The sequence below is a fragment of the Geotrypetes seraphini genome, chromosome 1, assembly GCF_902459505.1.
Source record: "Geotrypetes seraphini chromosome 1, aGeoSer1.1, whole genome shotgun sequence".
In the NCBI taxonomy this organism is placed as follows: Eukaryota; Metazoa; Chordata; class Amphibia; order Gymnophiona; family Dermophiidae; genus Geotrypetes; species Geotrypetes seraphini.
The window spans coordinates 63,940,630-63,967,806 of NC_047084.1; the positions used below are offsets into that span (position 1 = coordinate 63,940,630).

Here is a 27,177-nt window from a genome sequence, read left to right on the forward strand (position 1 = left end):
GCAGAGAGTCAGTAAGAAATTTAATTAGATCCGATCCTTCAGAATTCTCCTGTAATCCGATTATTCTTATATTATTACGGCGATTACGATTACAGAGATCCTCCAAGTCTTGATCCATTTTTTTAAAACGCTGTTGTACTTGCGTTTCAAATTGCGCAAAGGAAAGCGCCGCCATGTCGGCTCTGTTTTCTAGAGAATCGACACGTGCCGTGCAGGCAGCAAAGGAGGCGGTGAGAGAGTTTATTTCAGCTTTCATTTCACATGTAATGTCATATTGCTTGGTAATAAGCTCTTTAAGAGCCCGAAGCTCATCTAAAACTGCATCGGATGAAGTTTGCAGGGACTTACTAGTTGACGGTTTCTCCGGTGAGGAAGGATCATGCTTGGTGCGCTTAGATCCGGTGGATTGAGTCGGAGAGGTCTCATTTTTATTAGATTTATTGGCGGACATCTCATACGTTGTTAGAGACAAAGTGCGCCAGAGAAAAGCAACTTTAAAAGCTTGCTCCGATTCGATGATTTGGTGCGTTTAGAGGAGAAAGGAGATTATGCGGCCATCTTGCTTCCTGGCTCAACAGCGCCCCCCTAATTCATAAAAATTTTATTATGTACTATTTTGATCATTTTAGCGTCTCTAATTATTGGCTTTTAATTTTTTTAGTTCTATTCAACTTCTTTTATTGGTTTTTTTTAAACTATTGTAAACCACATAGAACTTCACAGTCTTGCGGTATATAAACTTATTATTAGTGATTCTTAAAATGGCCCTTACAAACTAACTCCCCTCTTTTACTAAGGCACGTTAGCCGATTTAGCGCCCACTAAATATTAGTGCGTGCTAAATGCTAATGTGTCCATAGAATATAATGGATGTGTTAGCATTTAGCGTGCGCTAAATTGGCCAGTGCGCCTTAGTATAAGGACCCCTAAATGGCACATGCATATTTAAAGATACTCTCTTATGACTAGCGCACGCGTAAGCCACCACAATTTAGAATGATCTTAAAGCGGCAGCATAAAATAGTTACCCCCAAATATACAAATTCACATAAAAATAAATAAATAACAGCTTAATAATCACAAGAAGACACTCCAGTCCAAAGCACCATTCAGTCCTGTAGGTTTCAAAGAACTCGGCATGAAGATTCAATGTGCTTCCAACTGCTGAAGTCTCCTAGTGTGGTCACCTCCCCAGATCGAATTTAGCTCTACATCAAGGCAAAAACATTTAAAATCTGTACATTTGTGATTGGAATCCTGACAATGTGCTACTAAAAGGCTTGTTTATCCTAGAACATTTACTGTTCGATTTGTTCTGGCACGCAAGATCTTAAACACTTTGTAGACATTCCAACATATAATTTAGGACATGGGCACTGAATGATATATATGACATAACAATTGGACTCGCACCATGCAAATAAATAACACAAATAAACACTCTAATAAACTACTCACACTTAGTGGCAGAAAATTTGGCCGCAGCTTTATTAACTCATTCAAACAAATAACATTGTAATCAACTTTTATCCCTCTCTTCCTTGGCGGCCTTCCAGTTTCTTTTCCCAACAGCTAGTCGGTCACGACCTAGCTGCTCTTCCCCCCAACTCCCCATATCTTAAATTCAATTCAAACAAACCCATTCGCAAGACCTGCGGTGTCGCCCGGCCTCACATCTGTCTGTGGCGGTGCCGCACACAGTCGACAACATTATAATATCATTACTTATTTTCCCAAATCTCTGGCCGCCAGGAAGGATTACACTTCCTCTTTCCGCACAGCTGCGACCCCCCACCCCAAACCCTTTTTAAATTCCCATATGAACCACACCCAACCATAAACCAATCCAACACACCCCGTACCCACAAACCGTCCCCCCCTAATCACCCATACCCTTTTAACCCAAAATGACAGGGAGGGAAGGGCGGGCAACTATCCAAATTCCTCCACTACCCACTCCACTTCAAAATTATATTTTTATCTCTCCCTTCACACGCCTACCCTCCTCACACCCCACCTCCCTCAGACAAACACCACAACAACTCTCCCGCCCGATTTCCACCAATCTCTATCCCTATCTCTCCCACCAATCACACCTCATTACCCACGACTTTCATCCTTCTAAATTGTTACCAATCCCATCAATCCACTTATCCCCCGCCTCACTATCCAATCTTTCTTCCAATCATCCGAAGACCCCTTCCTACCCTCCCCACACCTATACCTATTAATGTTTGCTGGGCTCGCCAATATTATGAGCCCTCTGCTCACTCAGTGGGCTTACATAAACAGATTTACAATTAATGAATTGTCTTAAACTACTGTATATCCATTGCCATCAGCAGGATTTTTTAATTATTTAAATTGTAGAGTTAATTCACAGATATTGCAAGGCATGCATTTGTAATGCTCTAATGGTAAAACATAGAACCTGACTTAATTTATGTCAGGCCGGGGCTTAAGGTCTTTCGGGTAACGTGTTAAAATGGTTTTGGGGTATTTTGAGCAAACGGTCATATCAAGTCTAAGTGACAATAAAAAATCCTATAGTTGGGTAAACTCCCAACTCCCTGCGTAGTCCCGCAGGGTTCTCCTTTATCCCCCACACTGTTCAATATCTACCTTGCCTCTTTGGGGAACTTACTACAAAGCTTAAAAGTTAAATTTTTTATCTATACTGATGATATCACCATAGTTATTCCCCTTACTACCCTGACCTCCGAGACAAAGATTCATCTATCATCCATTCTAAAGCAAATTGAACTATGAATGACTGAATTCAAATTGAAGCTCAATACAGATAAAACTAAATTTTTTCTGGCAAGTCCTAACAACAAAATCAGAGACTCATTAATCTCCTTGAATAGTCAGGTCTTCCCTATTGACCACTCCATAAAAATTCTGGGAGTGACTCTGGATCAGTGGCGTACCTAGGGGGGGGCGGGCCGCCCCGGGTACCAGCCCTGAGGGGGTGTTCCCGGCCTTGCCGCTCAGTCCCCCCCCACGCCCGAAGGACCGCTCGCCCCACTGACCTTCCAGCACACCTATGAAGCAGCCCGCAGCAGGATCGCGACATCAGCAATCCCTCAGCTGCTTGGGCGCTGCTTCCTGCGCCGCGGTCCCGTCCCTCCTCTGACGTCAGAGGAGGGGGCGGGACCGCGGCGCAGGAAGCAGCTCCTAAGCAGCGCAAAGATAGCTGACGTCGCGATCCTGCTGCGGCTGCTTCATAGGTAGTGCGGGGAGGCCAGGGGGGCGAATGGTCCTTCGGGGTGGGTCGGGGCATCAGGCCTTCAGGGTGGGGCAGGCGGGCGGGCAGGCAGACTTTCAAGGGGGAGGGGGGGTGACTGGCAGGCAGGCAGGCCTTCAAGGGGGGGTGCAGGTCTTCGGAGGGGGGTGCAGACCTTCAAGGGGGTGCAGGCCTTCAAGGGGGGGACAGGCAGGCAGGCCTTCAAGTGGGGGGACAGGCCTTCGGGGGGGTGCAGGCCTTCGGGGGGGGTGCAGACCTTCAAGGGGGTGCAGGCCTTCAAGGGAGGGGACAGGCCTTCAAGGGGGGGACAGGCAGGCAGGCCTTCAAGGGGGGGACAGGCCTACAAGGGGGTGGGACAAGCCTTCAAGGGGGTGCAGGCCTTTGGGGGGGTGCCAACCTTCAAGGGGGGGTGCAGGCCTTCAAGGGGGGGGGACAGGCCTACAAGGGGGTGGGACAGGCAGACCTTTAAGGGGGGACAGGCCTACAAGGGGGTGGGACAGGCAGACCTTTAAGGGGGGATAGGCCTTCAAGGGGGGACAAGCAGGCAGGCCTTCAAGGGGGGGGACAGGCCTTCGGGGGTGCAGGCCTTCGGGGTGGGTGCAGGCCTTCGGGGTGGGTGCAGGCATTCGGGGTGGGTGCAGGCCTTCGGGATGGGTGCAGGCCTTCAGGGGGGGACAGACCTTCGGGTGGGGGGTACAATCCTTCGGGGAGGGTGCAGGCCTTCAGGGGTGGGGTTTAGGCCTTCAGAGGGGGACAGACCTTCGGGTGGGAGGTAAAGTCCTTCGGGGGGGTGCAGGTCTTCAGGGGTGGGGTGTAGCCCTTCGGAGGGGGGACAGACCTTCGGGGGAGGGGGGTCCTGGTGTAAAAGTACACAGAGGGAGAGAGGGAAGGGGGGGTTCAAAGATACGTGCATATGCCAGACTTTGGGGGTTAGAAATAATGGGTCTAAAAACAGAGGAGTGGGAGAGAGATGGTGCATAATGGGATTTAGGGAGGGAAGGAACAGAAAGGGAGAGAACTTGGAAACAGGGGATGGTGTGGAGGGGGGATAGAGATACTGGATAGGAGGATAGTTGGGAACAGAAAGGGAGAGATGGTGGATCCTGGGGTGGTGGGGAGTTGAGAAAAGGTGAATCTGTGGATGGAGACAAAAAAAAGGAAAGATGCCAGATCTCCGGGAGAGGGAAGGGAAACGGAAGGGGAGAACAGAGATGGCAGACGGATGGTTAGCACGGAGAAAGGAGACCCTGGCAAGCAAGACAACAAGAGCCTGGGACCAACAAGATTTGAATATTGATCAGAGAACAAAAGGTAGAAAAAATAATTTTATTTTCTGTTTTGTGATTACAATATGTTAGATTTGAAAAGTGTACATGAGACAGCTTGAAATGGGAACTTTTCTATTTTTGTGAATGGCAAGGCTGAGTTCAGTTAAAATATATGCTTTATAAGAAAATATAATAATGTGTTTTATAAAGTTTATAAGCATTGCTGGCATACTCGGTGAGGTGTTCCTAGTGTTGGTGGTGGTGGTAGCATGTCAGTGTGTTGAGAGGAAGAGGTAGTCTGGGAAATTCTGCTGAGCAAACTCTGGGCCCATTTCCACCCCCAGTTAGTCCACTCCACTCAACTGGTTCACACACTGAGTGGGTCTTTGGGTGTTATTTCTGGGTAGTTGTTTTAGAATCTCTTCCAGTGGTTTGTCAGTATCTCCTTCTGGTCTAAGGAAGGAAACTTTGTCAACCTTAGCATTGACCTTCAGAATATGTTTGTAACAGCGCTGCTTGAGTGGCATTAGGCTATGTAGTGATCGAAAGAAAAAAACAGACCTTTGCACATTTTTGCACTATATGGTGGGTGTATGAGGAGATTCATTTCCTGCACAGTTAAGTCCATGTGAAGTTACCTTGTGCTGTATTTGACATCTAGCAAGGTCTCTGTTTGGAAGGAAAGATCTAAGCTTAAAAATGAAGTGGCCAGAAGTTATGTTAAAAGTAGATAGCGTAGCTGGTTTTAAGAAAGGTTTGGACAAATTCCTGGAGGAAAAGTCCATTGTCTGTTATTAAGACATGGGGGAAGCGTCTGCTTGCCCTGGATTGGTGCACTCAGCACTGGGAAAAAAGACTGTTCAAGCAAATGTCTCCAGAACTGCTTTAATGGAAAAATGTGATTTTTTTTTTTTAAGTACTTTGTGAAATTTATTGTTGTTGTGAAATTTATTGTTATACTTTGTTTAAACTTAAAAAGTGGTGTCATTAACAGTGAATCTAATCGAAAAATCGATTCAACAGGGTGAATCGAATCGAATGAAATATTTTTCTCTGAATCGGGCAGCACTATTGGCTACCATGAGAATGGGCTACTGGGCATGATGGACCATTGGTGTGACCCAGTTAGGCTATTCTTATGTTATGTTCTCATCTGTAGGGGCCTTTGTTTTCACTTCTTATTTTAATGTATTTTTTTCCTGGGAACTTATCAGTGTTTTTTTATAATGGGAACAAAAATGGAAGAGAATTGATGTGTGTGGAATGGGGGGGTAACTAATTTCTTCAGCTAAATAATTCAATCCACTTCAAACAGACATAGGAGAACTCACGCACCATTCACACACCCTCCAACCAAAAACGTCAAAAGAAAAAAACTGTTCGACAACCTCCTAGCCATTCGAGCTGCAACACTTGACCCCCAACTCTACAACCTATTGACCTCGACCACAAACTACAAAACCTTAAAAAAAGAAATAAAAACCCTTCTATTCAAAAAACACATAAAACCAAACTAACATAATCAGAACTGTCCCAAGCATCACCTGCAACTACTCCATATGTACTTCTGATGTCATGACAATTCAGACATAATTTATGTTATGTTATGTTTGGAATAATGGTTACATAAATGAGGTTCAATAAAAGAAAATTTTCACTGCCTGTTTCTATTCTGACCATTTATTCCATTTCATGGTTATTGCAAAAAAAAAAAAAAAAAAAAAATTTTACATGGGGGGGGGGGGTGTCAAAAAATGATGGGCCCCGGGTGCCACATACCCTAGGTACGCCACTGCTCTGGATCGCCAACTTACTCTAAATGCTCATACAGATTTATTGGTTAAAAAATGCTTCTCGTTACTATGGAAACTCAGAACCATCAATTTTGGTCTGGTCCCCCCACTTACCTAGTTTCCCAATTTAACTTGGCAAGTTCTATTAGGCCCACACGAAGAACACATCTGTCACCAGCGGGAGACAGCGTATTCAGATTGTTCCCGAGGAGAGGCAGCGTGGGAGCCCTGCTCCGCCCCTCTCCCTGACCGAAAGGGAACATTTAAAAGAGCACAGCAGCCAGCCGGGCCCCCTTTCAGGCCACCAGCGGGAGACAGCGTATTCAGATTGTTCCCGAGGAGAGGCAGCGTGGGAGCCGTGCTCCGCCCCTCTCCCTGACCGAAAGGGAACATTTAAAAGAGTACAGCGCCAACGGGGCTCAGCCGTTCAGCGCGCCGACGAAGGCGCGCGACAAAGGCGCATGCGCCTTAGTGCGCGCCTTTGTGAAGCGCCTGCAGTGACGACAGTTGGATTCTGAAGCTAACAAAACAACAGGCTCCAATCAGGTAATCACTTAGATTTAAGCACAACTAACTTGTTGCTATACCTTACCATATGCATAGGTTGGAATATCTTGTTAAACTTAATTCGTGGGTAAACCTTGTTATACTTAATTTGTAAAACCTGTCCCCCGCCAGGATCAGGTTATCAGTTAGCTTCACTCTCAACTAACCTGCTGTACCTAGTTATACTTAACAGTTGGTATACCTTGCTATACTTAATCGGTTGGTTTTACCTGTAATATTGTATATTACCTTGTAATATTACCTTATAATATTGCTATACTTAATTTTGTTGGTTGTACCTTGTAATATTGTAATTGTTGTATTCATCTCACACTATCCTGTTTAAACATCTAAGAGCACTAAGAACAACTCTCACCACTCAGGCATAGGCAATCCAAAGAGACAGATAACACCAATAGAGCAAAGAACTCCAGAACCAACACCCCTTTTTACTCACAAAAATGGCAACACGCACATTTAAACTCATCCTAGTCCTACTACTGCTCTCCCTACACATAGAGAAATGGAAAACTGCAGGATACCACACACATTCTATACCCATCCTCACAACAACACACAGACTGGTTCAACCCAACAGGAAAGTCCAAACCCCCAGAACCCTGACACCTTGTCCATCATCCAACCACGAAAACATTCTCACAATCTGGGGAAAAAGACCCCCAACAAAACCTAAGACAAGACCACAAAAACTTCAAACACCTTCCAGAACACTAATCAATACACTAACTACTCACCCTCTCATAAAATTCACATCAATAGCATGCGCATATATGAATATACGATCTATCAACCCAAAGACAGAACTAATCAAAGACTGGCTGATCAAAGATAATCTAGGTTGCCTCTTCCTAGCCGAAACCTGGCTCACTTCTGACTCAGACCCTAGCATCACTGAATTCTGCCCAAACGGATACAAACTAAAGCTAGTATGTAGAGAAAAGAGAAGAGGAGGAGGTCTAGCAATCATTGCAAAAAACAACTTCAACATTAAAGTCCTAGCCATGCACTCCACCCCCCACCTAGACCTTCTAGCCTGCCAACTTTCTGACAACACTCTCACAGGAACTCTGAACTGCCTTCTCTGCTATGTCACACCAGGAAAATGGAACACCTCTAAACAAGAACTCGAAGAATTTATCCTCCAGCATTCCCTCTCCTCCACACATAACCTGATCCTAGGAGACATCAATCTCCACTTAGAAGACCACACCTCCAAACAAGTAGCGGACATTCTTTCATACCTCAACACCCTATCTTACCAGATACTCAATCCTGAACCCACGCATGAAAAGGGCCATCAATTTGATATAGCCGCTTACACTTCCCCCAACCTTAACACACAAAACATCCACATCACCAACGGCTCATGGCATCCCACCTTATGGTCTGACCATTACAAGTACACCTTCACAGTTAACCGGGTGCAGAATAACAACAAACCCACGCCACACACAACAAGCTTCAAGTCCAGAACCTACCACATTCTGGGACACAGTAGACCCAGAAATAGACCTAAACAATCCCAAAGGATTCATAAACACCTGGCGCTCCACAAGTGAATCCGCTTTAAACAAACTAGCACCACTAAAAACAAAAAATAAAATATGCAGACCATCAGACAAATGGTTTGACGCCGAACTCCTACACCTAAAAAGACAATGCAGACAATTAGAAAGGACATGGAAAAAACAGAAACAAGACCACACCAAAACAGAATGGAGACACCAAATCAAACAATACAAAATCAAACTGAAGGAAAAAAGAACAGACTACTACTCCAAACTCATTGGCACCGATAAACCGGACACAAAAAAACTTTTCAACCTTGTCAGAAATCTCACTGATACCAAACCCCACCTCGCCACCCTAGGAAACCAAACTCCACCAGCCTCCCAATTAGCGGACCATTTTAAACACAAAATCATCACAATCAGATCCACATTCAACAACTCTCGAAACATCTTAGAAGAGATACTAACAAAACCCACAAAAGACGAAGCCACTTCAGCAGATAGGATCTGGACCAACTTCCCAACGACACAATGGTCAGACCTAGACCGGCTGTACAAAAAATACAGCAAATCTTCATGTGATTTGAACAATTGTCCTCCTTATCTACTAGCTACAGCGTCCACTAAATTCACAGCTGGTCTCACGCTATGGCTGCAAACCACCCTAAGGGAAGGTCAGTTCCCCCGGAACTTGGCAAAATCATAATTACTCCCATACTAAAAGACCCCAAAGGCCCAATAGACAGCCCAACAAATTATAGACCAATCGCTTCTATACCTCTATACGTCAAACTCATAGAGGGTCTAGTAGCACAATATCTCGCCAATTACCTAGAAGACCACCACATCCTACACCCTACTCAATCCGGATTCAGAACCAATCACAGTACTGAAACACTTCTGGTTTCCCTACTAGACATAGCCCGTCAGCACCTCAGCAAAGGAAATAAGTTACTAATCATCCAACTCGATCTTTCAACAGCATTCGACTTAGTTGACCATTCCATACTACTCCAGATACTAGATGCCATAGGAATATCAGGTAATGTTCTCAACTGGTTCCAAGGATTCCTCAAAACAAGATCATACAGAGTCAAGTCAAATGATCTTCTATCCGACTCATGGTCAAATCCCTGCGGAGTTCCACAAGGATCCCCTCTATCGCCCATACTTTTCAACCTCTTCATAGCATCCCTAGGCACGGCCCTAGATGCCCTAAACATTACATCCTTCAGCTACGTGGATGATATAACCATCCTCCTCCCCTTCGACATTCAAGACCCCACCTCCAACAGACGCCTGAAAACAACATTGGAAACTGTAGAAAAATGGATGACGAACCACAAGTTAAAACTGAATGCGGAGAAAACCAAATTCCTACTACTAGAGAAGGAACAAAAACCATCCCTAACAGAACTAGATGTAAACACAATCAAATATCCAATACAGAATACTCTCAAAATTCTGGGAACACACCTAGACAGAGGCTGCACAATGCAAACACTAATACACAAAACCATAAAAAAAGCATTCTTCACCATGCGAAACCTAAGAAAAATAAGAAAATTATTTTCCAAAGAACACTTCAAGATCATTGTACAATCCCTCATACTCAGCTCCTTAGATTACTGCAACAGCCTCTACCTACCTTGCCCAAATACTATGATAAAACAACTACAGACCGTTCAGAACACAGCTATCAGACTCATCTACTCGCTCAGCAAATTCGACCACGTCACACCCGCCTATGTAGACTCTCACTGGCTTCCGATAAAAGCAAGAACTCAATTCAAACTCTACTGCTTACTTTTCAAAGTAACCCATGGTATGGCCCCCAATTACCTGAACAACCGTCTTTGCCGCTACCAACTACCCAGATCAAGAAGAACTCAGAATCTTTTCACCTTCCCCCCTCATAATGGTACCCGACGTAAGAAACTTTACGACAGCCTTCTAGCAACTCAGGCAGCGAAAATTGACCCCACCATCACCAAACTGATGATCAAAACAACAGACATCAAAGTGTTTCGGAAAGAAATCAAAACATTTCTTTTCAAAAAACACGTCCTTACTTAATATTCCCCTCCCCAATCACACATGCACTCTCCCCAGCAAATAACACACTAGTCATCCCCTTGAACCTCATTTACCAAAAATATCCAAACTCCTAAATAAGCATCTCCCTTAGGTATCCATTTAACCTTCTCCTAAATAAGCATCTCCCTTAGGTATCCACTCAACTGATTCCTTCAAAGTTAGGTATCTTTCTTCAGTTGCCTATATTGTTTTCCCCACTGAACCTTGTAACTACTTGAACCCTGTCAAGCTATTCTATCGATAAATCCAGATATCTTATACTTGTATTTCTATACCACAACATGTAATTTACTTAAATCGTTGTAATGTAATTCTCTCGGTAATGTCCTGATCTCTTTTAACTGTAATCCGCTTAGAACCGTAAGGCACAGGCGGAATAGAAATCACAAATATAATGTAATGTAATGTAATGTTCACCTATCCGACAATAAAGGCCTGCCACTACAAAAGATTACCGTATTTTCACGCATATAACGCGCACCCGTGTAAAACGCGCACACGGGTATAGCGCGCAGAAACCACTATTTTATGTACAAAAACTTTTGTATACCGCGCTCACGCGTATAACGCGCATGCAGCCCGACTGTCCTTTCTCCCGCCCCGACTCTCCTCTGGCCACCCCGACTCTCCTTTCGCCCTCCCCGACTCTCCGTGCGCTGTCCCGACTATCCGTTCACCCTCCCTGACTTTCCGTGCACTGCCCCGACTCTCCGTGCGCTATCCCGACTCTCCTTTCGCCCGCCCTGCCCTGCTCCCAGCTCTGTAAGCATGCGCAAGGTCTGTCCCCCCTTGAAGGTCTGCCTGTCCCCCTTGAAGGTCTGTCCCCTTCCTGAAAGCCTGATGCCCCCCCCCCGACGTCCGATACATCCACCCCCCCCGGCAGGACCACTCGCACCACCACCCCGAAGGACCGCCGACTCCCCGACAATATCGGGCCAGAAGGGAGCCCAAACCCTCCTGGCCACGGCGACCCCCTACTCCCACCCCGCACTACATTACGGGCAGGAGGGATCCCAGGCCCTCCTGCCCTCGACGCAAACCCCCCTCCCTCCAACGACCGCCCCCCCCCAAGAACCTCCGACCGCCCCCCCAGCCGACCCACGACCCCCCTGGCTGACCCCCACGACACCCCCACCCCACTTCCCCGTACCTTTGGTAGTTGGCCGGACAGACGGGAGCCAAACCCGCCTGTCCGGCAGGCAGCCAACGAAGGAATGAGGCCGGATTGGCCCATCCGTCCCAAAGCTCCGCCTACTGGTGGGGCCTAAGGCGCGTGGGCCAATCAGAATAGGCCCTGGAGCCTTAGGTCCCACCTGGGGGCGCGGCCTGAGGCACATGGTCGGGTTGGGCCCATGTGCCTCAGGCCGCGCCCCCAGGTGGGACCTAAGGCTCCAGGGCCTATTCTGATTGGCCCACGCGCCTTAGGCCCCACCAGTAGGCGGAGCTTTGGGACAGATGGGCCAATCCGGCCTCATTCCGTCGTTGGCTGCCTGCCGGACAGGCGGGTTTGGCTCCCGTCTGTCCGGCCAACTACCAAAGGTACGGGGAAGGGGGGTGGGGTGTCGTGGGGGTCGGCCAGGGGGGTCGCGGGTCGGCTGGGGGGGCAGTCGGAGGTCCTTGGGGGGGGCGGTTGTTGGAGGGAGGGGGGTTTGCGTCGAGGGCAGGAGGGCCTGGGATCCCTCCTGCCCGTAATGTAGTGCGGGGTGGGGGTAGGGGTCGCCGTGGCCAGGAGGGTTTGGGCTCCCTCCTGGCCCGATATTGTCGGGGAGTTGAGGAGTCGGCCGGGCAAGAGGGCTTGGGCTCCCTCTTGCTCCGATCGTGGATGCGGGTGCGGGTGGGAGCGCGTGCGAGCGGTCGTTCGGGGTGGGGGTGCGAGCGGTCCTGCTGGGGGGGTGAATCGGGCGTCGGGCGGGGTGGGAACTATGTAGAAAAACTTTTGTATACCGCGCTCACGCGTATAACGCGCGAGGGGTATGCGCGGTAGGTAAAAACGCGTATAACGCGCGCGTTATATGCGTGAAAATACGGTACTGGACAGAACCCTTGCCTTCCAGGCAGGCAAATGGAACGATTGGCTGACTAACATCATCACAAACTCCTCAACCTACCTCAATTTTAGAAAATTGGTAAAAACGAGTTTGTTCAATCGATTTGTAAACTAAGAATTTTTATACCTCTGCTAATTCAACCAGTAACCTTAAGATCTAAATAGCTTTCCACTTCTTCCATTATGTAAGATTGCATTAATGACTTTGAGAACCTTAAGAACTATATAGCTTTCCATTTCTTCCATTATGTAAGATTGTATTGACGACTTTGAATTGTGACCTCTTCGCTGATTGTCCAGCGCTTCTTGTTGTAAACCGCCTTGAACTTTCATGGCTTTGGCGGTATATAAGAATAAAATTATTATTATTAAGGTGTCTTTTATATTTCTCTCAAGAGAGAATACAATCCTTAAAACAATGTTTTGAAAAACTGGGTTGCTCTGTACTATGCCCCAATATTTGCACACAATTTTGGCTACTTCTGATCTTTGGGAACAAAACTTTAAGATACAAGTTTGTGTTAATGTTGTCTGTGGATCTGTGTTTAGAACCTGTAAGTAGAAAATCCCTATTGTAGTATCTTACTCTCTCATATGCTCTTCTCACTACAGAAGATTAATATCCTCTGGCAATAATTTTTTCTTCTAATGCCCTTGCTTGATGTTTAAATGCTTTAATTGATGAGCAGTTGTGTCTGATCCTCAAAAATTGAGAAAAGGGAACACTATCTTTGTCTCGTCGGATGACAGCTTGTACATGATGCTAAGTCATCAAATGCCTTACATGGTATACTGAAGTTTGCATATGACTCAGAAACAAACAAACAAAAAATGGTATGATTATTTAATAACTGTTCTTATTTCTTGCTGATAGGGAATGGCAGCAGCTGCTCGTTCTCAAGGACAGCACAAACAGAGGATTTGGGTGAACATTTCTCTATCTGGAATTAAGATCATCGATGAGAAAACTGGGGTAAGCAGCTAATAGTGGCAATGTGTTAACATCTTATCTCCAGAAAAATAAAATGTATGCTAGAAGGGCAGGGGGGCAGGGGAGTATATAGAATTGCTTTCATTGAATTTTGATATGCATTGTGAGCTAGATTCAGTAAATGGCACGCGGAATTTGATGCTCAATACTTATCTATAATGGGTACTCAAAGATGAGCATCCATTATAAAATAGCATTGAGTTTCAAGTTTCAAGTTTATTTATGCTTGATATACCATTTTAATTACCAAAGTGGTATACATTGTACAGAATTTATAATAAAATAAAAAATTTTAAATATAAGTAAAATGGGGAAAAGGTAACAAGAAATTACAATAAATAACTGATGATACATGCTACAAACGGGAAATGGATGGGATACATTTCATAAAAATAAAAGAAGGGGGGATGGGAAGAACGAGACGGAGAGGGGAATTATCTGATATGTGGCCATCATCTGAGTGTCATTTTGAGTGCCCAAATTTTGGCGCCAGAACTTGCACCTGCTGAAATCAGATGCAATTCCCAGTGCACATCCTCAATATTCTATAACGCTGCGTGGAAATTTTAGTAATCCCCTGACCTGCCCATGCACCTCTTATAGGCAGACCCCCTTTTAGACTGTGTTAAGGGATTTGAAAACCCATAGCAAGATGTGCTTTCAAATTGAAATTGGTACTCATTAGCACCTAATTATTGAACCTGATTGATTTTGGATGCCATATATAGAATTGAGGGGGGAGGTGTAAACATAACTATCAGTATATACTGTATTTTTCGGACCATAAGATGCACTTTTTCCACCCCCAAAAAGGACCGAATACACTGCGCCTTCCCCACCGGTACATTTTTTTTTAGTGGTGGTAGTCCAGCGCGGTCTCCTGGATGACTGCCTTTCTCTTAGAAGAGCGACGCACAACGCAGGAGCACGAACTTTGTGCTTCCTGCCTGGTCGCACCACTCTGTGTTTGGTTGCAGTCAGTAACTGACTGCAGCCAATCACAGAGCGGCACAGGACCAGGCAGGAAGCTCTTCTAAGAGAAAGGCAGCTGTCCAGGAGACCGTGCTGGACCACCACCAATAAAAAAGGTACCGGGAGGCTGCGTGCAGCTTCTGGCAACTTCGGGCTTTGTGCAGCTGCCGGCGGCTTCGGGCTTCCCAGCACTATACCACCAGACGCACCTACGTGTAGAAGAGGAAAAACAAAGAAGAAAAAAATTCTGAACCAAATTTTTTTTTTCTTGGTTTTTCCTCCTCTACAGGTGGGTGCGTCTTATAGTCCGATGCATCTTATGGTCCGAAAAATACAGTATTTCTTTTGTTGGTATACATCCCAGGGTAGTGAAAGAACTCAAACATGAAATTGCTGATCTGCTGTTAGTGATCTGTAACCTGTGGCTAAAATCATCTGTAGTACCTGAAGACTGGAGGGTGGCCAATGTTAAGCCAATTATTTAAAAGGGTTCCAGGGGAGATCCGGGAAATTACAAACCTGACTTCAGTGTCTAGCAAAATAGTGGAATCAATTATAAAAAATAAAATTTGTGGAACAGGTAGACAAACATGATTTAATGGGACAGAGTCAGCATGGGTACAGCCAAGGAAGGTCTAGCTTCACCAACTTACTTGACTTCTTTGAAGGTGTGATTAAACATGTGGATAAAGGTGAGCTGGTTGATATAGTGTATCTAGATTTTCAGAAAGCTTTTGACAAAGTTCCTCATGAGAGCACCTGAGAAAATTAGCCCTTTATTTGGTATTGTTGCTCAGAAGCATTATGTGTCTTCTATGACTCTTATGGGAGATCTGTATCTCCAAATGCTTGTTACTTGACACTGTTGCTCTCGGTCAACATCAAGTTAAGTAAAGCAACTGTTTCACCATCTGACAATTAAAGAGTTAAAGAGTCATGGGATAGGAGGCAATGTTCAGTTGTGGATTAGGAGTTGGTTATTGGACAGAAAACAGAGGGTAGGATTAAATGGTCATTTTTCTCAGCGGAGGATGGTAAATAGTGGAGTGCAGCAGGGGTCCATACTGGGACTAGTTCTATTTAACTTATTTATAAATGAGCTGGACATTGGAATGACGAGTGAGGCAATTTAAATTTGCAGATGACATTAAACTGTTCAAAGTTGTTAAAACGCATGCAGACTGAAAAATTACAGGCAGACTTTAGGAAATTGGAAGACTGAGCATTCAAATGGCAGATGAAATTCATTATGGACAAATGTAAAGTGATGAACATTGGGAAGAATAGTTCAAATCATAGTTACCAGATGCAAGGGTCCACCCTGTTGGGTCAGCACCCATTAAAAAATCTGGGTGTCATGGTAGACAATACCCTGAAACCTTCTGCAAATGTGCGGCAGCAACCAAAAAAGCAAACAAGATGCTAGGAATTATTAGAAAAGGGATGGTAAACAAGACTAAGAATGTTATAATGCTTCTGTATAACTCCCATGGTATGACCTCACCTTGAGGTCATTGCATTCGGTTCTAGTCGCTTTAGCTCAGAAAAGATATAGCAGAACTAGAAAAGGTTAAAAGAAGAGCGACCAAGATGATAAAGGGAATGGAACTCCTCTCATATGAGGAAAGATTAAATACGTTAGGGCTCTTTAGCTTGAGGAGAGATTTGATTGAAGTCTACAAAATCCTGAGTGGTATAACATGGGATTTTTTTTACTCTATCAAAACTTACAAAGACCAGATGGTAGGTGGCTGTATGCGTCCTAACGCCGTCTCTCAGCCAGTCAGCATGCATGGTTTTTTAAAGGGGAAGGATGCCTACATTGTAGGCATGTGTCTTGCATCTACAAAGACTCATAGGGATGCTTAACCCTTTCAGGACCAAGGGACATATTTGTCCCATAACTTTAAAATCCTATAAATTTTGATTGGGATAGTCTACAGTTCTAAATTTGATATGTACGGATTCCATATGATACTGCCTTTATGTAAACAAACTGGTTCCGACATTCATTCATTAGCGTCGTTGCCAGATTGACGAGAAGATTCACTTGCCACACTGTCCATAAGCCAGAAGTGTGAGTTTTTTTTTTAAAAATAATGATATTTCACAAAAAAAATCAATTTTTTGGCATCTGCAAGCCCTTTTTACCATAAAAATGTCGTCAAAACCATAAAAATTGGCCTACGATCCTTATGGTCCTGAAAGGGTTAAGCATGCCTAAGGTGGGGAGTTATTTTGCCCGGAAGTAGCCTTGTGTATGTTTAAGTGTCCCTACATGCCTCCGTATATGGATGCAAGATGCCTTAAATGTAGGCCTGCAAAATATTGGTCTACATTTAAGACATCTGTTCAGCGATACAGATGCAATTCTCTTTAGGGTGCCAACGCGTGATTGACATGCGATCAGTGGCTGCCTCTTAGGTGTCTGATGAGATCAGCATCCTAAAGAGAATCAGGACCTTAATGAAGTTACAATTTCTGAATTGCTTCACAAGATACTATAACAATAGTATGACATTAATATACATTTTTAAAACCAATAGGAGAGAATATCTTTTCACTCAGAGAATAGTTAAGCATTGCCAGAAGATGTGGTAAGAGCAGTTAAAGTAGCTGGTTTTAAAATGTTTGGATAAGTTCCTGGAGGAAAAGTCCAGAGTCTGCTATTGAGACAGGCATTGGGGAAGCCACTGCTTGCCCTGGATCAGTAGCATCTATTACATCTATTTGGAACAAACTTCCAGTAAATATTAGAATGCTTCCTTTTCTTACAAGTTTTAGGAAATTCTTAAAAACACATCTTTTTAATAGATCGTACTGAGGTTGTGGATCTTTTTACATCACTTTTCATATAACTGCTCATTTAGATCTGATCTAAGTATGTTAAGTATCTATGTAAACCGAGTCGAGCTTCTATTTTGGAAGAAGATTCGGTAAGGATTAGATTAGATTAGCATGGTTTTGCAAGGTACTTATTTTATTTATTTATTCAATTTTCTATACCGTTCTCCCAAGGGAGCTCGGAACGGTGTACATGAATTTATTCAAGTACTCAAGCATTTTTCCCCTGTCTGTCCCGGCGGGTTCACAATCTACCTAGGGCAATGGAGGGATTAAGCGACTTGCCCAGGGTCTCAAGGAGCAGTGTGAGTTTGAACCCACAACCTCAGGGTGCTGAGGCTGTAGCTTTATCCACTGCGCCACACTCTCCCTGGATTGGCCACTATGAAGAAAGGATACTTGGCTAGATGGACCATTGATCTGACCCAGTAAGGCTGCTATTAATGTTCTTATGATGAGACTTGCCAGACTTTCCATAATGTCTCCAATCTTTGTTCTAGGCAGACAACAAACTTTTTAGGGCATGCATAGTAGATAGTATTGCAGACTGAACAAGTCATAGGTTATTTGCTAGCATTTTCAAAAATTATTTGTTTTTATCAGGTATAATTATGTCTGATCCTGCAGTATTGGAGCACACAAATTTTTCTACCACAGCAATGCAAATAAAAATTCTGTAAGATTTATTAAATTACTCTCACCATTTATGAAATCCCATAATGACTAAAGTGCTAAAATTATATGAATCTGCATTCATTTTTCTGCAGTTTAGTACATAAGTACTTAGAAACTTCATAAAACAAACAAACAAAGAACAACAACAAAAAACAACAACACACGTATAAAAAGGAAAATGCATTTTATTCTATTTTAGGTGTACTCATTATAGAGTTGAGCTGATCTCTTTTCATCACAAGGAAACATTGCTAAATGAAAATCAGGCTCACTGTTTTTTTCAGTGCATGAAAGGAGACATGGCTAATAAGTGAAAAATGAAAACCTCTTGAAAAATGCAAAACTACCACGCCTGAGATAATGCCACAGCTAGAAGAAATGTATAAATTCTCAAGTTTTAGAAAACTGAGATGAAAGTGGCCTTTCTGTTCTGGTAAAATCATTTGAATTGAATCAGTTTTGTAAACTTGGCTTTTGTCAGTAGGACACTCCAAAATCAAAAAAGAGAATAGTCTTTTAAAGCATGCAACAAGAACGTTGGACTAGTAGAGCTGCATCTTTGTATACAATTTCCTACTTACAAATGTGTTATTCATTTATATTACCCATGAAAAACGCATCTGAATGAAGCCTTAACCATGATTTTACAGCATACACATTTATGTACTGCCTCTATTGCATTCAAATCTCTCTCATGAATATTCATGGTAGATATCCTGAAAACCTGAATCCCTCCAGGACCAGGGGATTGCACCAATAGGGGATTGCGCCAATTACTGTGTTCTTGTAATTTACGTGTATTCGTGGTACTTAAATATTGGCACTGAATCGGAATCCAAGAACAGGCCTCATCGACGAGACAAGAACACACAACGGGGGAGTCGTGAGGGAGGATGTCAATAGATCAGCCAAGGGTGTATTGTTCAAACAATCACTTTATTGATAAATATGCTGCAATAGCTCAATAGACTCGATACTGGCAGTGTTTCAGCATCTTTTTTTAGAGTTAGCCCCATATGCGTTGGCATTCCCAGAATAGAGAATAGGTGAAGCGGAAGCAGGATTGGTATCGCAGACAAGGAACTCAGAAGATTAGATACTTCAGAATACAGCGGCCAAGACTAATTCTCAGAGCTATCAAAATGGACAAGGCCTCCCCACTCCTAAAAGAACAACATCGGCTACCAATTAAGAAAAGAATACACTTCATGATGGCATGCATGATCCACAAAGCTATATAGAGAGAGAAAACTCCTAAGGGCTCACCACAAACATTAATGTTATGCCCTCCTTACTCAGCTCAAGACCAACACAATGATTCAAGATCCCCTTTCCATCTCCTGAACAAATCCACCAGAAAAAGATGTTTGAGTCCACCTTCGAATTCCAAGCTCTGAGCATTTAGAATAAGCTCCCAACGTCTTTACAACAAATTTATTCTTCCATTTACTAAAGACACTTAAGATATATCTCTTCTCCACATAAGAATTAATTACTCAAGTCAGTATATTTATCTCTACTGATCTCTCTTGCCTCTTTTACAGTTCCTACTGTTAAACTCTGTACAAAGTTTTTTTGTTAGCTGAATTGATTCCTTGTTGAAAAATTGCAGGATATAAGACCTGTATAGTATAGCACAGTGCACATATTTTAGAAAATGTACACCAGTGCCTATTCTTACTAACACATAAACACAGTTATAGCTCCCTCATAGCAGGTGCAAATGTCTGTGCTTCCTTTTCCTGAGGTAACTAAATAAAGGCACATAGGTGCCTAAGTTGCCTTGACAACCTAGGTGCCATGTTACACAGTTACTATGTACATTGTAAATTGACCTTTAAGGGGGCAATTCTATGATGGACACCAAAGTTAGTCTCCAAGATACAGCATTTTGAGTGTGAAGATCAACTCAACTTTCCGGTGCACATTTCGCTTCTAGTTCAAAAATGTTTCCATAAACTGCAGCAGATTCATTCAGACAATTCTTACTTTGATAGAAACATCTTACATAAATTTCTGCATGCCCCGATTTTAGGGTAGTTGGACTACTACAATGTCTTCTCCTCAGGCCTTCATGTTATAGAAGTTCAATATCTACAGCTCATCTAAAATACCACAGTTCAGATAAAGGGGGCAAAATGGTGGGACCATATTACCCCCCTCCCCCCACTCCAACAAGAACATTGACCACAGATTTCAGCAAGTATTCCCTTACTCTAGTAAATAAAATGCAGAATTCAAAAATGCTATTCTGGTCTGTTGATACCACTTGCACCTAGATGACCTCTAAGATCACTACCCCAACATCTACTTGTTATCCCTTCTTTCTACCAAAAATGCTTTGATAGCATTCACTCATTTTTATTTAGTGTAGCTGGGCCTTCTCAGTGGAATAACTTACCACTTGACTTAAGCCAATATTCAGCTGGTAGTAGTCAATGTTTTTTGTTTTGTTTTTAACGCTTATTGTTGCCAGCTAGATTAACTCCCAATATTTAGTGCTGGACTATGTCTGGGCACTGGCACTGAATGGCAGGGCTAAATTTGGTGGGGATGACTACTAGATCCTAGCTTGCTAGAAGCCCCAGCTGAATACCAGCCAAGATCTGCATAACTATATTTTACCTATTAATGAAGCCCTGGTCCCTCTACTAGTCTCCAAAAAGACACACACACCTCTATTCTCTCTCCCAAGTCATAAGAATCAAAGCCAGCCCCCCTAAAAATAAGCCCCTAACCCCAACCCTCCTGAAGTCTAGGTAAGCCCTATATACGGCAATACCTTGCAGATCAGTGTGGTTAACAAAATAAAAGAGGACTGAGTAGAGCCTACCTAGACGTGGAGGTGGAGGGGACTTTCATTTTCATGAGCTGAGAGGAAGAAAAGGAGAGGCTTTATTTGTAGGCTGGGAAGGGGATCGGGGCTTCTTTAAAGGTTTAGCCTGTAACCTGTTCTGAGCTCTTTGGGGAGGATGGGATAGAAAATGAAATAATATAGATGTGCTGGCTGATATTCAATGCCACATAACTAAGCGGGCAGAATTAGGACGGCTATAGCAGGCATAAATGTGGATTGTAAACTCTTTTGAGCAGGGACCTTCTTTGGTGTATTTAATGTACAGTGCTGTGTGTGTCTGGTAGCACTATAGAAATAATAAATAGTAGTAGTAGACTTCAGCATGTAAGTGATAGCGTTCTATAGCTTAAGCATGTAATTGTTTGACACATCCGTGTGCTTTCCTATGTAACTAAACCCTTGCAGTTACGTGCAATGTGACTTGTACATAACACTTAAGAGCATGAATGTGACATTCATGTGTATAAATGCTAGTATTCTATAATCTTAGGGGCCAATATTCAGCCCATAGTGATAAATGGCTTGTAAGCCACTCAAGCTGCTGGTTGAACTAACCCCAGGTATTCAATGCCAGGACCTGCAAAGCTCCCAGCATTAGGGTTACCAGATGCCATGTATGTAAAATTTGGAGACTCTTAGACCTACCCCCAGACCCGAACAGTTCCACCCATCCCCCACCCGTTACGCCCACGACCCAGCCTTGCCCCTAGCACCGCCCCCTCAGTCTGCTCTTGCCGGGATTTGAAAAGCCATCCGGACATGCTCTCTAAAAAGAGGACATATCCGAGTAAATCCGAACATCTGGTAACCCTACCTAGCATTGACTATTTGGGTATGTACTGAAAACAAAGAAATTAACCCTAGACGATCCACAGAGAATAAAGAGTCCAAGAGAAACAAAAAAAAAAAAACAAACACTGTGGAGAAACGATGTTCCTGAAATGGACTTTATTATTTAAAAAAAAAAAAATATATATATATATATATACATATATATATATATATAAAGCAATCCACATAAAAACCTTAAGGACCTAGTTCGCTGGGAGCGTTGGACCCAACACGGTCCGTGTTTCGACAAGAGAGCCTTCCTCAGGGGTCCCTGCTAGTCCTAGGGTGGAAAATACATGAAAAAGCTAAACAATCCAAAAGTACCAATGTGTAGAAGCTCCACATAAACCTTTTCTTCCCTTCTTCCCCCTCTGCTCCTCCTCCCCTCCCAACCCGGGAGGCCATAAGAACATAAGATTAGCTTACTGGGTCAGAACAAAGGTCCATAAAGCCCAGTAGCCCGTTCTCACAGTGGCCAATCCAGGTCACTAGTATCTGGTCAAACCCCAAAGAGTAGCAACAATCCATGCTACCAATCCAGGGCAAGCAGTGGCTCCTCCTTTTGTGGCAGGCCTCGCTAGTCACGTCGGCCTGCTTCTAATTAGAGCATATTCTATAATGGAAAATAGGATTTTTAAAAAATAAAGTAAAATGCTGGAATCTCTCGTGGCACACCCAGAATCACCTCGGGGCACACCACTGTGCCGTGGCAGTTTGAGAGACACTGGTTTAGAACATGTGGAGAAAAGTTTTCATACTTTTATTTTTATTTCTCATAAAAAGCACATTTTTAAGATTATTCCTCTATGTCAATATTATTTGATTTATATTTATTCTTTCTATTTCTCCATTCTAGGTAATAGAACACGAACATCCAGTAAATAAAATTTCCTTTATTGCTCGGGATGTGACAGATAACCGTGCTTTTGGTTATGTTTGTGGAGCAGAAGGTCAACACCAGTTTTTCGCTATAAAAACTGCACAACAGGTAAAGCATACAGTATGAAATCGGGCACTATGGGTTCCTTTTACAAAGGAGCCCATAGTGCTCGTTTTTAGTGCATGCACCGGATTAGCGCGCGCTATAGTGCGCGCTACTTGAAAAACTACCGCCTGCTCAAGAGGAGGCGGTAGCTGCTTGTGCATGTAAGGCCCTAACGCACCTTTGTAATAGGAGCCCTATAATTCGCAATTATTTCTACATTCCAAAGAGAAAAAAAAGAGAGAGAGAGAGGCTAAGACATAATACAAAAATGTAGAAAAACTGTGGCTGAATTAGAAGTTAGATGCTATAAACCAGGGGTGTCCAACCTTTTGGCTTCCCTGGGCTGCATTGGACAAAAAAAAATGTTTCTGGGGCCGCGCAAATGCTGCAGCAAGACAGAGGAGGGAGCCGGCAAGATGGTAAAAACCCGGGGACAGCAGAGGAAAACACTGCATCGCCCTTGACTGGGGCCGCACAAAATACTTCACGGGGTCGCATGCGGCCCTTGGGCCGCAGGTTGGACACCCCTGCTATAAACTATAAGGCAGAACAGTTTTCACCGTGGACTGTTCTGCCTTTTGGTTTATTGTTTTATATATCGTAGCAGTTGTTTGCCTTTTTTCCTTGTTCTGTAGAAGTTAGATGCTAAGAATGCATCCACGGCACAGTTTGGATGTTTGGGGCTAGATGTAAACATGACACTCCACCTCCCCCCCCACCCACACGCACAGACACTCACACAGTGGTCACTGACTCTCTCCCACCCAGGGCCAGATTAATGGATAGGCCCAGTAGGCACGTGCCTAGGGCCCAAAATCGTCAGGGGGCCCGCTGAGGGAGGACAAACAGACGAGCGACTCACCTTGCCAATTTTTTTTTTTTCAAATGGCAACGGTGGACCCCTCCCAGCATCGATGGCAACGTGCCCTCCCCCAACATCAATGGCAATGCCCCCCCCCGCCCTCGGCATCAATGGCAACGTGGCCAGCTGCTGCAGGAAGATCCCGTGATGACTGCTTCTGCCATCCATCCTCATCTTCCGGAGTAGAGCCAGCAGATGCAGTCATCACGGGACCTTCCTGCAGCAGCCGGCCGCATTGCCATTGATGTCAGGGGGGGCCACGTTGCCGTTGATGTCGGGGGGGGGGATTTGATGTTGATGTCACCAGCTGTTCTGCATTTGTTTGGAGGGAGAGAGAAAGGAGCATGGAAGGGTGGTGGAGGAAGAGAAAGGAGGCAGTGTGCTATGGAAGGGTGGTGGAGGGAGACATAAGGGGTAGATGCTGATGGAATTGGTGTGCAGGGAAAGGAGAGAGAGACATAAGGGTGAAGGATACTGGATGAAATTGCAATGGAGGGAAAGAAAGGGGGCAGATGTTGATGGAATTGGTGTGTAGGTTAAGGGGAGAGAGACATTAGGGGGCAGATGCTGATGGAATTGATATGCAGGGAAAGAAGAGACATAAGGGGGAAGGATACTGCATGAGGCTGCTGGAATCGCTGGTAGTGTAAGGAGGAATCGAGAGTTGGCTTCTTGCCTTCTTCCTTATCCTGCCGCTTCCCCCAAGATAATGAGGAAGTAGTTTTACCTCATTTTCCCAATGTCGGGTGGGCGTGGTATACCTGCACAAGGTTCCTGGAATCACCGGTGGGGTAAGGAGGGATCACAAGTTGGCTTCTTCCTTACCCTGTTGCTGCCCCAAGCTGAATAGAAGGTAGTTTTACTGCATTGGCCTTTTAAAGAGCTGAAGAAAGGTCCCGATGTTGGATGGGTGTGGTCTGCCTGCTGCTGCTTGAATTGTCGGTGGGGTAAGGAGGGGATCGAGAGTTAGCTTCTTCCTTACTCTGCCGCTGCCCCAAGCTGAAGAGCCCATGACACTCCCGTTTCCAAACCCCCTTTTTGGTGCCATGTTTAGGCACATAAATTTAAACTAAATCCAATTAACACTGATTGCTCATTAAGAAGCCAATTATCAGTGCTAATACTCATTATTCAATTAAGTTGCACATGCACATTGGGCACATGCAACTCAAAGTGCTATATATATATAGAAATAGGAGAATAATGGCAGCTGTAGGCCCAGAGCACTAATGAACTCAAAGCTGCAGAAGAAAAACTACAGGTACAAAATATATAATCTCATATATATATATATAAATATGAAAAATAGTTATTGACTTAAAGACCTTTATTCATTGTCTCTTCCTTTATAGGCTGAACCGTTAGTTGTTGATCTTAAAGATCTTTTCCAGTTAATTTATAACCTAAAAAAAAAAGAAGAAAATGATAAGAAAATGGTAAGTTTAATTAGAATTAATTAGAATAAATGTGCAGCACTGGGCTGAATATTGATTACCCCAATGTGGTAAGGGCATCCATTTATCATATAGTATTCTGGATGCACACAAAAATAAGATTATTATAATGTTTTTCTATTGCTTCATGGTGTTAACAAATTATATGAGGACACACAACATATAATATGTTCATATGAGTCAAAATGTTGTGTGATCGTGGCACCAAGGTACCCCCCTCTTCAAACCCAGCATGTACCCAAAAAGAGGGAGAAAAAGCCTCAGACTAATGTAGCAATATAGAACCAAAAGGTACAAATCAAAACTGCTTTTGATACTTCGCATAAAAAACTCCCTCACAGAACAGCTCAGGTTTAGAAAAGGGCAAAGTCACCCGGAGGCACGTTCAAGAACTTAGCTGACAAAAGACGACTTGAGCGCCAATGCTAGTCTCAGCGTGGCTGCACTTTTCAAGGCTGCATTGTTTTGTTCCCCTGATGAGCCAAACATTGGTGAAACAAGGTCGCTTGTTGGGAAGATTGGAGAAAACATGACAGCGTTGGAGCTCAAGTCGTCTTTTGTCAGCTAAGTCCTTGAACGTGCCTCCGGGTGACTTTGCCCTTTTCTAAACCTGAGCTGTTCTGTGAGGGAGTTTTTTATGCCAGTGAAAGTATCAAAAGCAGTTTTGATTTGTACCTTTTGGTTCTATACTGCTACATTAGTCTGAGGCTTTTTCTCCCTCTTTTTGGTTGCATGCTGGGTTTGAAGAGGGGGGTACCTCGGTGCCACGATCACACAACATATTGCTTCATGGTGCAACTTGAATACCGTGTGCAATTCTAGCCACCACTTCTCAAAGATATAGCAGAATTATAAAAGGTACAGAGAAGAGTGACAAAAATAATAAAGGGAATGGGATGGTTTCCCTATGAGGAAAAGCTGCTTGGAGGAGAGACAGCTGAGGGGGAGATATGACAGAAATCTATAAAATACTGAGTGGAATGGAGCAGGTTGATGTGACTTGATTGTTTACGCTTTCCAAAAATACTAAGACTAAGGGGCAATGAAGCTACTAAGTAGTAAATGTGAAACAAATTCAAGAAAATATATATTTAATCAACATGTAATTAAACTCTGGAACTTGTTCCCAGAGGATGTGGTAACAGCAGTTAGCTTTTGTTTAGATTGTAAGCTCTGTCGAGCAGGGACTGTTTTCTTACTCTTTGTGACTTTGTGCATCGCTGTGTACATCTGGTAGCGCTATAGAAATAATTAATAATAGTAGTAGTAGTAGTGTGAAGAGTTTCAGTCTTTGGGAAGTAGAGCTGAGATTGTGATGTCATAATGCCTCATTCCACCAATAAGAGCCAACCTCATCAGTGATGTCACAATGGCGTGATTGTCCTGTACTCCCCTCTGCCCTCCAACCCAGCCAGCTGATTAACCGTTCCCCTTAACTGTATCCATGACATCCTGTTTTTCTGTCTTGGCTGTTTAGATTGTAAGCTCTTTCGAGCCGGGACTGTTTTCTTCTTTTTTGTGACTCTGTGCAGTGCTGCGTGCATCTGGTAGCACTATAGAAATAATTCATAGTAATAGTAGTAGGGTTTAAAAAAAGGTTTAGTTTATTTCCTAAAAGAAAAGCGTATAAGCCTTTATTATAATGGCCGTGAGGAAATCCACTGCTTCATTACAGAATAATCTGTTTTACTCTTTTGGGATCTTATCAGATATTTTGACCTGAATTGGTTATTGTTGGAAACAGGGTATTGGGTTTGATTGAACTTTGGTCTGCTCCAGTGTGGCAGTTCTTATGTATTTTTTCCCACTCATGTACTGCCCATGAGTATGCCCCTTGGCATTTGAGCACTGTGCCACTTACACGTGCTCTTACAAAATAGTGCTCACATGTGTAAGTGGTTATTTTTGTGCACAAAGGGACACGCATCCTTGAGCGCCGTGTTACAGAATTGCACTTGTGTATCTCTTGTTTTGAATAGACTTCTTAGATATCTTTCATTTTCTACAGGGTGAAGATTCTAGCAAAACAGTAGAGGTAAGATGGTACAGACTGTTGTTTGATTTTAAAAATGTATGTAGAAGAATCTTGGGCTGTCCCAGTTGATACAGCCTCTCTGTGATAGCAAGCACTGGGGATACAGCAGAGACTGTGTTCAAAGCCTTTGGGGAGAGGAAT

General features: G+C 43.7%; 1 protein-coding gene across 3 annotated transcripts in view; it reads left to right on the plus strand.

Annotated features, from left to right (window-relative positions):
• Positions 1-27,177, plus strand: part of DAB2 (DAB adaptor protein 2) — a 163,015-nt gene that overhangs the window by 76,162 nt on the left and 59,676 nt on the right. For all 3 annotated transcript variants that reach the window (XM_033932363.1, XM_033932381.1, XM_033932371.1), the window contains exons 4-7: positions 13,405-13,503; positions 22,557-22,688; positions 24,900-24,983; positions 27,010-27,036. In XM_033932363.1, the coding sequence (XP_033788254.1) occupies positions 13,405-13,503; positions 22,557-22,688; positions 24,900-24,983; positions 27,010-27,036 (342 nt within the window). The remainder of the gene's footprint in view (positions 1-13,404; positions 13,504-22,556; positions 22,689-24,899; positions 24,984-27,009; positions 27,037-27,177) is intronic.